The sequence below is a fragment of the Limanda limanda genome, chromosome 20, assembly GCF_963576545.1.
Source record: "Limanda limanda chromosome 20, fLimLim1.1, whole genome shotgun sequence".
NCBI classification, from domain to species: domain Eukaryota; kingdom Metazoa; phylum Chordata; class Actinopteri; order Pleuronectiformes; family Pleuronectidae; genus Limanda; species Limanda limanda.
Window position 1 is genome coordinate 14,325,062 of NC_083655.1, and position 12,974 is coordinate 14,338,035.

Genomic DNA, 12,974 nt, shown 5'->3' on the forward strand with positions numbered 1-12,974 from the left:
TCTGTGTATAAACCAAACTGCAACATTCAGTTACTACTTAGGAGTGTAATGTGATATCTCAGTTTTTCCTTTTTAATAAATTAAAAAATTGAAATAAATCAAACAATCTCAACATAAGGTTGCAACATAACAGAATGTCCAAGAAAAGGATCTGAACTGTATAAGGAAGGATGAGTTTTAGAAATGCATATGTAATATGGTGCGCCATATACTGTAGGGTAATTGAAAAAGCAGATCCATGTCAGTGTAAACAAACCTGATCTTCTTGTTTCTTTCATTGTGGGACTGCTATTTACCACCTGATTAAAACATCCTCTGATTTAAATCCAGATACCTCATGCCTGTCACACAGTGAAGAAAGGCATTCTAGCAGTTCAAGGTTAACTGGGGAAGGGTGGGGCTCCATGGTCTGTTTTGAGAGAGCAGCCTTGTGAAAGGTCATTTGCACGCAACAAGACAACAAACGAGAGACTGATAGCCTCACTCTTCACAAAACACACACCCATTAGACGTGAAAACACATCTGAACTGAGTGATCTGCTCTCAGCCCACAGAGGAAAGGAATGCCAAAGAAGGCAAATCCATTTTTTGAGAAGAAGTTTTCTGCAAGAGTCAGCATTGATTTTCCGGTCTACCCCTGAAAATTCAGCTCATTAGATTTTTACTATTTACTATACAAGGCCGTAAACATTGTTTGTTTATGTTCTCTGGTCCTTGCAATTACAGTACATAAACATCACAGATTTACAAATAATCCATAAAAATATAATGCAATTAAAATCACACTATTATTTAGCTATTTCAACATGTTCATATGTGTGTAGTGTGATTTTCAAATTGCTTTTAATTGTCGCCTTTTTATTTTTACTGATGTAAAGTACCTTGTAAATGGGTTCTTTCAGCGCACCATGTCAAATTATCTAGCACAAATACATCTGCAAAATACAGTCCAGTATGCTCATAGTCACCAAAGGTAAACATTAAGTCTTATCAGCACATACCAGCTCTAATGCTCTCTCACTTCTATACCTATCCTCCATTCAGCCCTACCTGCAACCCCCCTCCTGTATGTTCATGCTCGTAAGACATCAGACAAACACACCCATAGATCAGTTGGAATGCTAATGTTCCCATTAGAGCCAGTGTTCCCACATAATGCCGCCACTAACTGAAACATTACCACATCGATACGCCCAGGGTTGAACACAAACAGCAGAGTGGATGGTAACGTGCAGGCTAATCTAACTCATCTTTCTGAAAAGGATTGCAAATCTGGTTGGAAAGATCTCTGCATCAACATGTTCAACCCAGTGAACCTGATGGAGGCCTGCTGGGATTTGAAGCTACTGTCTTTGCACATAACTGCAGAAATGATACCATTGAATAGTGATTTAAGGCTCTAAATTAGAGATAAATGTTTTCTCAAACAGCCCCTTTTTACTGTAAGTGCTCATACTTACAGTAAAGTAAAGTATCTGCGTTAGAGTACATTTTGATCATTAACAATAAGGCTAAGAATTTTTAGTGGTTATTAAACTATTCATGCTCTTAGTTTAAGAGAGTGATTCATCATGTCAGTAAGGGATAGAACAGACTCAATATCAAGGGTTGGACACTAGAGCCTGTGTGCTGACAAAACAGTTAATGTTGACATTAAATTTAATAATTATGAGAAAATAACCCCAAACAGATGAAATCAAATTTAGTATAAACTGATGACAAGCATGTACTGTAGTAGAGACAAAACTGATCTGTTGTCACAAGTTCCTTGGATCAATGTTTAAAATGTGGCTCTCGTATAATATATGCAATTTTGAATTATGGAACTCAGTATAGGAAGATTTATGGATTGAACAGAGCTACAAAACCGGCATTGATCAACCTAGGCTGAACTTATAGCAGAAACCTTGTGTGAGTGTGGTTGTGAAGGAAAGACAAGGTTGCCATTGATCAACATCATATGACTGTAAGGAATTTATGGATTAAATACCATAAAAGAGTCAACAAATTAACTTGACATGTCCCATGGCTCCCAAAAATAAATACAACACAACACCAGCAGTAACTAGCAGAGAATCAAATTCCTCATCAGATGCTGTTAAAGCTGTCAGACAATTTGATTGAATGTGGGATTTGGGGATGTCACTAATTATTGTGAAGTAATTTTCATCAATGGCAATCCTACAAAGGTGGAATATATATTGATATAATTCTGAATTATATTCAATATACTGTTAGAAAACACAGTGAGGAGGTAAAAAAAAATAATTAACCTTTCTTAGATTCGTAAAATGTGTTGTTGTTTATCAGGTATTTGTCATTCTGTGCGTATAAACAAGAGTTTAAATCGACAAACTTCCCTCATGAGCAGATAACAGTGACATTCATCGTGATAATTGATATATTGATGTTGAAATGTTTCTATTGTAACATCACTTTTGGCCATATATTCCAGTACAATGTGGGAAAAGTTGAACTCGTTTTAGTTTTAATTATCGAACTAAATGCTATATGAATTAGACTTCTAAGTATTTATCCTCGATTTCTCTTCCACACTGGGCCTCGAGATACAGTCGATATCCAGTAATTCTTTATAAAGAGTTTAAGCTCACTTCAGTGATACAAAGAAGAAGGTACTTTAGTGTCTTCTAAGCAAAACTTTTCTTCCTTTTTTTGTCCACAAACATGTAACAGCGTCTGAAACCATCGTTTGAACTTGGATGACCAATCAAATGGCCCTACAGCCGCCCTGTGATTGGCTGCAGTCAGCCGGTCACCTCCCTACCTGTGTACGCCCACACGTCCCTATATAATCACGCTCCAGGTGAGTGGTGCACATCTGATTGGTTCGAGAGTGTGAGTTTGCCCGGAAGCTCCCGCCGCTTCGTGTCGTTTGAATTGGACCTTTTTCACAATTTTCGATCTTTTTAAAAAACATTCAATTCGTGAGGATAATAAACCGACCATGACCGACTGGAAGACGCAGATCGGCTACAAGTACAACCCGTCCTACCATGCCTACGCCTACGGCCTCATGTACCAGCCCGGGCCCGAGCAGAACCACGGGAACCACACCAGCTGCTGGAGCGACTCCGGTGTCACCGACCTGAGCGGCTACAACACCGGGGTCCCGCAGGCCTACTACCCGTCCACCACCGCCCGGGCCCGGGATGAGTCCCCGCCGGGCAGCCCCCCGGAGGAGCAGTCCGCCGTCAGCGGCCAGCGACACTACCCGGGCTCCGGGGTGGTGTACCTCGGGGACGCCCAGGCCGGCCGCCTGCTCCAGACCCGGCCGCACCAGGCCGCGTACGACGACCCGCGGGCGGAGCGAGCCGGGCGGGTCGGAAGCCCCTCCACCAGCGACTCAGGTACGTCAGCCATGGGAGAGTAATCCCAGAGAAAGCGTTATCGAAACTGTATGGTCTCAGTCACCATAGTTCTGCCCAAGAATTAATTTCTTTCTTCATTGTTTGGAAATACTGAAATGTATACTGAAATATCAACATAGTTGGTACTAGTTTTGTTAGCAAACTAGAGTCGTACTCAGGCGCGCCAGTCTACGCCAAGGCAAAATGAGCATAGACATTCCTTTCCCTGCTGTAGAAATATAGAAGATTATGTCTGAAATTGTGTATCTACCATATCACAGTATTTGAAGAACGAAAAAAAAATCCCACAAAGACGTTTATTCAAATTTCAAAGCAATCAAAATGGCGTTTTCTGCGAATCTGAATAGGCCTACAGTAGCACTTATTACTGAGGCCCATCCAATCAAACTGCACTGAGTTGAAGTACCAAAAGCATGCCTGAAAGCCTCCATTATGATTTGCTAAAATAATAGGGCCATCTCCTTTATCAATTTCAACGGCTCTGTAATAATAATAGTAGTAGTAGTTGTTGTAGTGGTGCATAGTCCTGCTACCCGACTGACCTCTTCAACTGAACCTAAAAATCTCTTTTTGTCCTTTTCCCCACAGACTCATGGAGTTCGAGGAGTAGCAGCAGCAGGGAAGGAGGTCTGCCCCAGACAGACCATGCTACTTGGGTAAAGAGGGAACTTGAAAGTGAGGAGCGTGACAGGAGCCCCATTTCCAGCAAGGACATTTCCAGCTCTCATGTGGAGGAGCCGGGAACCTTCACCGCCCCAGGGAACAATGGCGCCGCGGACATCACCCCTCTACAAGTGCCCGTAGCGGACCCCATTAAGCCAAGTCCTCCTGCTGTACCCAAACCTAAAGGGAAGGTGCGGGCAGCCTTCTCAGAGAGTCAGATGAACACTCTTGTCCAGCGCTTCAGGGTTCAGAGGTACCTCACCCCGGCTGAAATGAAGAACCTGGCCGAAATGACCGGCCTGACTTACCAACAGGTGAGGTGTCCACGGGTACGCTGGGTCACAGATGCATTATAATTGGATGCATGTACCCGTCTGATCAGTTGGGACCATCTTCATCTCCTTTGTAGGTGAAGACTTGGTTTCAGAACCGGAGGGTGAAGCTGAAGAGGCACCAGAAAGACACCAGCTGGGTGTCTGAGCAATACACCCACAACAAGGATGGTCCAGCTCACGGAACCATGTACAACAACCCTCCCCCACACATCCCACCCGTAAGCAGTTCCCATTATTTGTAGTAGAACACTGTTTTTATGCATACACTATACTTACGAATATGAACACTTGTATTAAATCAGAAAAATGTGTTTAATATATGCTGCTCTTGGCTTACAATAATGCTATAATGGTTTTATCTTTCAGTATCGGGGTGAAGCCCAGTCCCAGCTCAAGGACCATTACAACCAGCACATGATGAAGGCGACCCCACAGAACCTAGCCTACTACCTGGCTGCTATGGGAGGAGCCCCAGGGCCTGCTGGTTACCCCTCCTGGCCCGCCACCTCTTCCCAGACAGCCATGCCGACCAGGCCCCCAGCAACCGGCTGGTCCATGCCGCCGGGCATCAACCATTACGAGTACAACCACAATGCGTTCAACGCATCCACGGCAAACAACACCGGGCACAATACGAGCTTCGAAACCAAAGACGAGGAGCCGGTCAACAGCTGAAACTTTTTGAAATGCTGCCTTAAGTCCCACATGTACATTAGCCTTTCTCTTAATGTTGACAGCTATGTTTGCCTCCAGCTCTTCAAGTTTCGTGACTATTTGTCAAAGGACTGGGGTGGTTACAACAGGCTGGGTGTACATATGCCTTACTCAGACTCTTGATCAAATGAGTTTTACGGTTTTATTTTTATATTCAGCTATTTATGTATGTTGGTGTGTTGTTTGCGCTTTGTGATACTAGATGGGTCCGGTTTGGATACATTCTTGTTTTACAGTTTTTTTCTAAATCTTTTTTCGAACTCTTTATGGGCAGGTTCAGATACAGACCAGATGTGAACAAATTTGACACTTTTTTTTTTCCTTTATAAATATACGTTCAATTCAGCAACTTGAAACATTGTCTTCATTTCACTGATTGTTTTGTTCTGAGCACAATGACTATATGGTTTCACTATTTTCCTTTGTTTTCTGGTGAATAAACAATTGATGTTACTTTGCCGTTAGTGGCTAAATGCTAACATCTCTCCCAAAAAGGGATATGGTAAGCTAAATGCATCATAAGTGCAAATTGTAAACCTCAGTGTAGAATTTAAATTTAACAGATTAGTCTTGTGATAACTGAGGCTTCCAATATTTATTCCTGTCAGAGTTACAAATGGCTAAAAGTAGAACCTGTAAAGCATTATACCAAAATAAAAGGACATTAAATAGTCGAAGGTTAAATAATCAGCCCAGTGTTGTCTTGCATTATTGTATTTCAAAGAACTTTATTGAAAAGACAATATTTACAATAGAACTAAAATTCTGTCAATGGTGACAAAAACGTACAGTGACAATATTGCTCCCATCACCAACGTACAGCAGCCGCTCTTAAATCTACAAGGCAACGTTCATGTTATCCACCGGAGGGCCATGTTGCACTACAGCATATGTGCAAAACTCTCGTTACAATAGTCTGTGTGTGTGTGTCGGCTTAAAGATCTAATAAGAGTTGTGTATGCAGTAAAATTAAGTCCTGCCAAGTACTTGTACCATGAAGTACATCAGACCAGATGATGCCAGACTGCATCAGTCAATTATGAATTTCAGCCAATAATTTCACAACCACCTCCTGATGATTTTCCCTTTATTCGTTCTTCCATCCCATAATATCAATATCTCATAGTTCAAATCAAGGGTTAAATGCCCCTGTTTCTCCTCCCATTAACCAACCAAGTGTTTTTCTGGGTGTGACAGAACAAGAGAGGAGAATAAAGATTGTCCGTGTGTGCTACGAGGAAATGTTTGTTCAGAGCCGAGTGTGTGATTTCGTGTCTAGTCCATCTTGAGGCTGTGGTAGATGTATCGAATAAATGCCAGCGAGGCCCAGAAGGAGACGCTGCCCAGCATCAGCGAGAAGACGAGCGCGGTGAGCAGAGAGTAGCCAAAGAACTCTGTGCTCTGAAGCAGGCCACTCATAGACGAGCGGTTGTGGTAGTAGAAGACGGAGTAGACGAAGATGAAGAGGCCGGTGGAGCCTGTGCTGAGCACGCTCCTCCACCACCACCGGTAGTCCTCGCCCGCCAGCAGGAAGTAGGTGAGCGCCACAGAGATACACGCGCCCACCGAGAGGAGGATGGCGTAGACGCACAGCAGGATGCCGTAGAGGGTGTAGTGCTCTCGGCCCCAAATGGTGGCGAAGATGTAGTACAGCTCCACTGAGATGGCACTGAGGGGAAATTGAAGGAAAAATAGCGTGATGAATATTGATTTTAAACAGCTGTACGTTTTCCATTGGGGTGGAGAGATCCTTAAATTGTTTGAAGTGCACATAGATGTCTGATTTAAGAACATTTAGGGCCTAGATGAAAAATATTACAAAACCTCAATGGTCCTTTGAAGACATCACTACCTCCACCAAGGTTAGCTAAGCATCACTTAGTTCTACACATTGGACGCCAGCTCACCTGAACGGCAGGAAGCCGCCGATGGCCATGTGCACAGCTGTGTGTTTGTACCACGGCTGTGTGGGGATTTGTCGGGCGATGTTGCGAGTGCGGCAGGGTGCCTGGAAGTTGCCGGCTCGGTTCTTGCCCACGATGCCTCCGATGATGGTGAGGGGGAAGCCCACCAGCACCCAGGCCCCCAGCAGGAGGAACACGGTGGAGGCCGGCAGAGCCTGGGTGGAGCCGCACCACCAGTGGATGGAGTTCACGATGCTCCACGTCAGGAAAAGAGGAGCTGCGGGGTTGAAGGATCAGGTGACTTAAGATCAAAAGTTGTTTTTAAAATTCCACAGGTGAAAGAATGGTGATGTGCAATGACTGAAACTGCATCCTATGAATGTATGCTTAGTAGATTGAGTGATGACAGGAAGGAGGGGGTGACCCCTTGGGACAGGTTTTGGAATTACATAAAAGTAGATAATGATCCCCACTAGGACTAGGTTTTATTGCTTTGCTGTGTTTCTCCCAAGTGGGATCCTGTAATACTGTATACCTCAGCAACATGTCTATATGATGTATGCTATATCATGTATGGTGGTGGTTGCAGGTATGCAATGAAGGTATGAGTGGATATCATTATGTACTCACTTTGTTTTGTAATAGCTGCCTATTTTTGTGACAAATATGTGTGAAGTCTGTTATTAGAGTCAATTCTCAACCATATACTACTTGTTCCTGTATAAAGAAACATGTTTAATTTGCCATGTACCATCCCTAAGAAAAGTTTAATAAAAACCTAAGTTGTTTTTAATTCTTCGAGATGATTCTGCTGATAAAACTGTTGATAAAAACGACGCATCATATAGCTGCTTTTAAAGATAAAATACAATTGAATAAATCTGTATTTTGTGCCAGAGGCCAAATATATTTTTTAACAACAGCCTGAACCTAAATTAAATCAATAACTGACAAGAGCAGCATTGTCACAAGCACCTAAACGTGTACAAGTTCAACCCTGCTCTGACAACCAAAGTGGGGCGTAGTGACAAACCCTTTCACATGAGACTCACCAGCAAAGAGAGAAGAGGTGAGGATGATGTTCCACACCCAGCGCTGGCCATTGATCTGCGTGTAAAAGCTACAGGAGACATAGCCCGACACACAGCTGGTCAGAGCGTACAGAACAATAGCTGCCGAGTTGATGGCGCCGTGGCGGTGTACGTTGAACATTCCCAGCAGTGCCATGATGATGATCCCTGGAGAGAAGCAGAGACATTAGGGTGGGATTTGCATCTGCAGTGTGTTCATATGTACAGAGTCACACTATGTAAGCCTTCCTTTCTCAGGTTTAAGTACAAAGATGGTTGCTACGGGTCACTAGTGCTCAGAAAACGAGTCTCCTCGATTTTCTAAAAGGACAATAGCAGTGCTGATACTGTTTTGGAATTCATCAGGGCAGTGTGTGTGTGCGTGTGCGTTTGTGTTGCTGTGTTTGTGAACTCACCCGTAGCCAGGGTAAGGAACTGGGCCCCCACTCCCAGCACAGCACACAGCAGGCTTTTGTAAGGGGGAAACCTGAAGACGTCCGTGTGAATGATCTTCCAGCCGTTGTCTCCCTGGTCCAGATCATCACAGCCGCCCTCCTCCTCCACGTTGTATCTGCAGGTGAAGGGAAAAGTGACGTTATATAAACCGAATAAATTAAACTACTCCGTACAGTTGACCATATCAGTGGTCTGGCATTTAAAACCAATTATCTGCTAAAATCCCAGATTTTTACCACTCACACAGCATGCAGCCATATATAGCTTTTGTGTATATTGCAGAATAATTTAAATGTGTGTAAAAAGGAAAGGCCGTTGAAGGAAAGACTAGCAATGATGAGATGTGTGATTCACATCTGTATGTCCAAAAGATGATATGCCAACATTACGACCTTTTAATTGCTACCTGGGAGTGAATTTAAATTTACATAGGCAAAATTGGTTATGAAGAAACACTTCCACATATTGAAGATACTGTCTTTATTTCCCCTCCTCAAATTGGTATGTAACCAGCAGTATTTCTAGCTGGCCTTTTATCCAGTTTCATATCAAATGTTAATCTTATATAAGCTGCTTTGCAAACTGACCTGGCAAAATCATTCTTGAGGACCCGCATGAGGATGATGATGACGAAGCCCAGCAGCAGCACCACCAGCACCAGCGAGTTGATGATGGACAGCCAGTGGATCTCCAGCGTTTTGGGGAAGAACGAGTAGTCCCGGAGGCGCTCGGCTCTGCGGGCATGAGGCAGAGGGGACTCGAACCAGTGCACGCTGTAAGTGTGGGTGACAGTCAGGCCGCCCCCGCCCAAACCAACGCCACCGACTGCTGTGCCCGCCCCCTCCTCCAGGGGAACGGGTTTGACGTCTTTTACCGAGACGTTGGCGAAGATCACCGAGTCACTGTTGTACTCGATGTTGAAGTCAAGGTGAGTCCACAAACCCACCTGGAGGCAGAGAGACAGGTTCAGGATCAGAATGGCTCTCACGCCTTTCAGTCGGCTCCACATATCTCACAGACCATCACAACAGTTTTACCTTGTGGCTGTGAGGCAGGAAGCCACTCTCTTCAATGTATCCCACAAAACCCCAGATTGGAACTTCATCCAGGACAAATTCAAAGTAGTACAGCTCCTCAATGGCCTCTCGAAGCTGGTCCACCTGAGGCACACAGAATGCACCGTGGATCACACATCATGCATCATGATCAAGGATACAGAGAACAGACAGCTTTCCAATTACACCCTACAGTCTATTTCACTGAGGAAAAAAGGAATCCTAACCCACTCCACCCCCTGGATCCAGACCACCGACCCCAGCCGGGTATCACTGCAAAAGGTCCTTGAGGTTCATCGATGGGGAGAACCAAGCCTCTACAACTGATCTGGTTAAGTAACACTGTACTCAAGGTTTCACAAATAACTTGATATGTAATCTGTCAAATTAGGTCTACAAGTATCTGAACTTTGAAAGATCTCAAGAAGGAGATAAGGTCAATTCAATATTTTCTATTGTTGTAATTTTGTCCAACCTGATGCCAATACCTCTGATGTCCTTTGCTCGTGTGTTGGTTTTAATTGTGGTTGTATCACTGTAATTACACCTTGTGCTGTCCTACATGGCATGGATATGAAAAATTGCATATATTAAATGGTCCTTTTCTTACAACATCCACAAACCATGGACTAAATTATGACTCAACTCCTAGATGATTTAAATGTTCATTAAAATATGAAGTATTTGATTGTTATTTGAATTTTCTGAGTGTAATGTCACTTGACCCAGAATGTCTACTAATGCTGTCCCAGACTTTTGTAAACTAAAGACACAAATACCTGTTTCTCTGAAAGAGTGAGTTGACAGAGAGTCTTTTTCTCCACGTTCTCTCTGAAGCGGATGTGATATAATGACTCGGCCATTCTGTCCCCATCCAACACTTCTCCCAGACTCAGGGACTTGTGTCGTACCTGAGGGAGAAACATTACAATAACATACAGGGGTGTGGTAGAAAGTGAAAACAGCGTAGAATACAGCCACACTACATCTCTGCATTCTCCTTGTTGAAGTATTATATCATATAGTGGTGGATGATAAGTTACTACTACTATAATGTTGGGCTTGTGTGCATAACAGTATAACACCCATGAGCCATGAATTAAATCTTGACAACAGCAAAACACAGAAAACAAGTTAACAGAAGCTAATTAAAGTAAATGAAAAAGTATGTGTTATTAACTTGTGTTTATTCAAAGTTGACATGGCATAACTACAATTTGACATGTGTTTGTGACAACTGTCCAGAACAAACAGTGAAAGAGGGTTGAGAGACTGACCTTCTCTGGCCTGCAGACCGGCAGGGTGTAGTAGTGATACGTCTCCTGGGGGTTATGATAAGGACCCACTTTGTTGACATAGATAGTCACGTTGTCCCCCTGCTTGTAGGCTGCGATGCAGCTTGAGACCAAGCACAGGACCAAGATGCATTGTAGCCCCATCGTCTTCTTGCAGCCCCCCAGCAGGTGTACGACTCCACGCTGCATTACCCCTGCAGGAGAGATCAGACAGTTCGTCATTTAAACATGTCGAGAAACTAATTTCCGTAGTAAAGCACTGATGTGCAGCAACGTTGAGTCAAGTCACAAAGACTTTTATGCAACATCAGTTTGAAAATTGAGATAAACCAGCATTGTGTAACCACCATGAATTCTAATGCATTTCATCAGTGGATGCTTTTTTGAGAGGAATTGGATAAGCAATGCTACAATGCTACAATGCTACAATGAACAGGAAATTGGATATATTGCCCAGAGAATTCACAATCTATGGGTATGATAAGTGCTCAAATCAATTTTAAAGAAGTTTGTTAGTCAGTGCCAAAAGAGCCGCACAGCCACGTAGATATATACAGATATAAAACGAGGAAGTAAAAACGGCTGCATCATAGAAGAATGAACATGACACGTATCAAAGTGTGTATTCTGCAGTTGTGATGCAATTCCAATCTAGTTGATCATTTTCTCTATCCTGCACTGTGCTCCATATACCTTCATTGACCACATACAGTACAAGCCAGCCTTATGGTTATGTTACAATCATAACAAATGCATTTACTGGCGACATTAAAATAACTGGTTGCAGAATAAAACAACTTCACGCTGCCTTGGGTGAGCTCTCTCTGGAGTTTAAGAGGAAGGCTCGAAAAGCGGATCACTCGTCACTTATCTCTCTGTCATCGGTTATAGCTCTCTTCTTTATCATCACAACTTGGCCTTCGGGTTTTTCTTAGAACCAGGGAAGCCACCGAGACTCTGCCAGGAGAACAGCAGTGTCTGTGAAGTGGATAAAGCCTGGAATCACCAGGTCTCTTCCTGGAGAAGGTTGCTGAGTTAGGGCCTCTGTCAACATGGCCTCTGTCAACCAGGCCTTTAAGGTGGACTGTCTGTTAAATAATCTCCCCAGAGGAGGGCATCCTAATGCTGCCTCCCTTTGGGGATGGTCTGAGCCAGGTGATGAGCAGTTGCTGGAGCTTAGAGATCTCCTCATGCCTTATAAAGCCACAACAAATGGAGTCATTATTTTTTTAACCATTTGCACTAAAGTGTAGTGAAGGCAAATAAGGCCCTTCCTCAATTTACAGTAGGAAGGAAAGATCCAGCTTTTTGAAGGTGCCACAGATTATAGTGTCACTGCTTCAGGAGAAGGACGCTGGACTTTGATGAAGAGCATCATGCATGTATATCTAACCAGCTGATCAACAGCAGTGGTATTGATATGCAATCTGTGGTTTTAATATCAAGGAGACATGTCAGCCCTCATATTACTGCGGTGGAAGGGTTAGCCAAAACTTGCTTTACCGGTTTATCAGCGCTGTCACGTCAGCTTCGATGCCACCGATCCGACTAAACCTGTCTGTCCGCCGGATTCCTCTCGACTCGAGGCCCCGGACTCTCTCTCTCCCGGTCTCCGGTTCACTGGAGCTCAATGTGCAGATTCACAGGTGAACCTCCTGGAGAGCCTCGGTGCGGAGTCCTCCATCCATCCCGGTCATATCCGGGTACACCGAGTACTTTCACTGACACACGCGCCCTGGAGAAGGGGTTTGACTCCACGTCACCTCAGAAAATAAAAAATAACGACGGATGGCTGAAGTCTTCCGGAAGGGGCGGAGGAACAAGACACAAACACACCTCATACGTTGCCGCTTGCTCTCCCACCGGTGACGCGCCCCTCTCACGGGCTATTTGCAATGGATGTCGTTGGTTTTCGTGATTTAACGACGCCGAAAAGGCGTCATTTTAACGACCGAAGCTGCGACTTGAACGACGATCTTTGCGCTGTGTTGACCGGATATCCTTGAGCTTCGACCAGCCAATCAGAGGCATCCCTGGACTTCCTCGTTCGAAGTCAGACCAGTGTAGTCGCACCTGCACCATCGATGCGCTCC

The 12,974-nt window shown here is 44.0% G+C and overlaps 2 protein-coding genes across 2 annotated transcripts; one reads left to right on the top strand and one right to left on the bottom strand.

Annotated features, from left to right (window-relative positions):
• The first annotated feature begins 2,965 nt into the window (after positions 1-2,965).
• On the top strand, positions 2,966-5,062 carry nanog (nanog homeobox). Its single transcript, XM_061094230.1, has 4 exons — positions 2,966-3,368; positions 3,978-4,366; positions 4,462-4,605; positions 4,754-5,062. Exons 1-4 carry the CDS (start codon positions 2,966-2,968, stop codon positions 5,060-5,062), a joined length of 1,245 nt encoding a protein of 414 aa, XP_060950213.1.
• Positions 5,063-5,809: 747 nt separating this feature from the next.
• On the bottom strand, positions 5,810-12,902 carry tm9sf1 (transmembrane 9 superfamily member 1). The gene is made up of 9 exons (XM_061093592.1): positions 12,385-12,902; positions 10,864-11,075; positions 10,366-10,497; positions 9,569-9,691; positions 9,119-9,477; positions 8,492-8,646; positions 8,058-8,243; positions 7,009-7,282; positions 5,810-6,770 (listed from the first exon to the last, which is right to left on the bottom strand). The coding sequence occupies exons 2-9, from the start codon at positions 11,068-11,070 to the stop codon at positions 6,377-6,379; spliced, it is 1,830 nt and encodes a 609-aa protein (XP_060949575.1). The 5' UTR covers positions 11,071-11,075; positions 12,385-12,902; the 3' UTR covers positions 5,810-6,376.
• Positions 12,903-12,974: the final 72 nt, after the last annotated feature.

Bases quoted from the DNA above. Each gene is read 5' to 3' on its own strand.
- tm9sf1 (XM_061093592.1), bottom strand. From the start codon at position 11,070: ATGCAGCGTGGAGTCGTACACCTGCTGGGGGGCTGCAAGAAGACGATG. The intron at 9,692-10,365 runs GTATTTGTGTCT...TGTGTGCCTCAG, and splicing joins TCACTCTTTCAGAGAAACAG to GTGGACCAGCTTCGAGAGGC. The intron at 8,647-9,118 runs GTCAGTTTGCAA...CTTCACCTGCAG, and splicing joins CTCAAGAATGATTTTGCCAG to ATACAACGTGGAGGAGGAGG.
- nanog (XM_061094230.1), top strand. From the start codon at position 2,966: ATGACCGACTGGAAGACGCAGATCGGCTACAAGTACAACCCGTCCTAC. The intron at 3,369-3,977 runs GTACGTCAGCCA...TTTTCCCCACAG, and splicing joins CCCCTCCACCAGCGACTCAG to ACTCATGGAGTTCGAGGAGT. The intron at 4,606-4,753 runs GTAAGCAGTTCC...TTTATCTTTCAG, and splicing joins CTCCCCCACACATCCCACCC to TATCGGGGTGAAGCCCAGTC.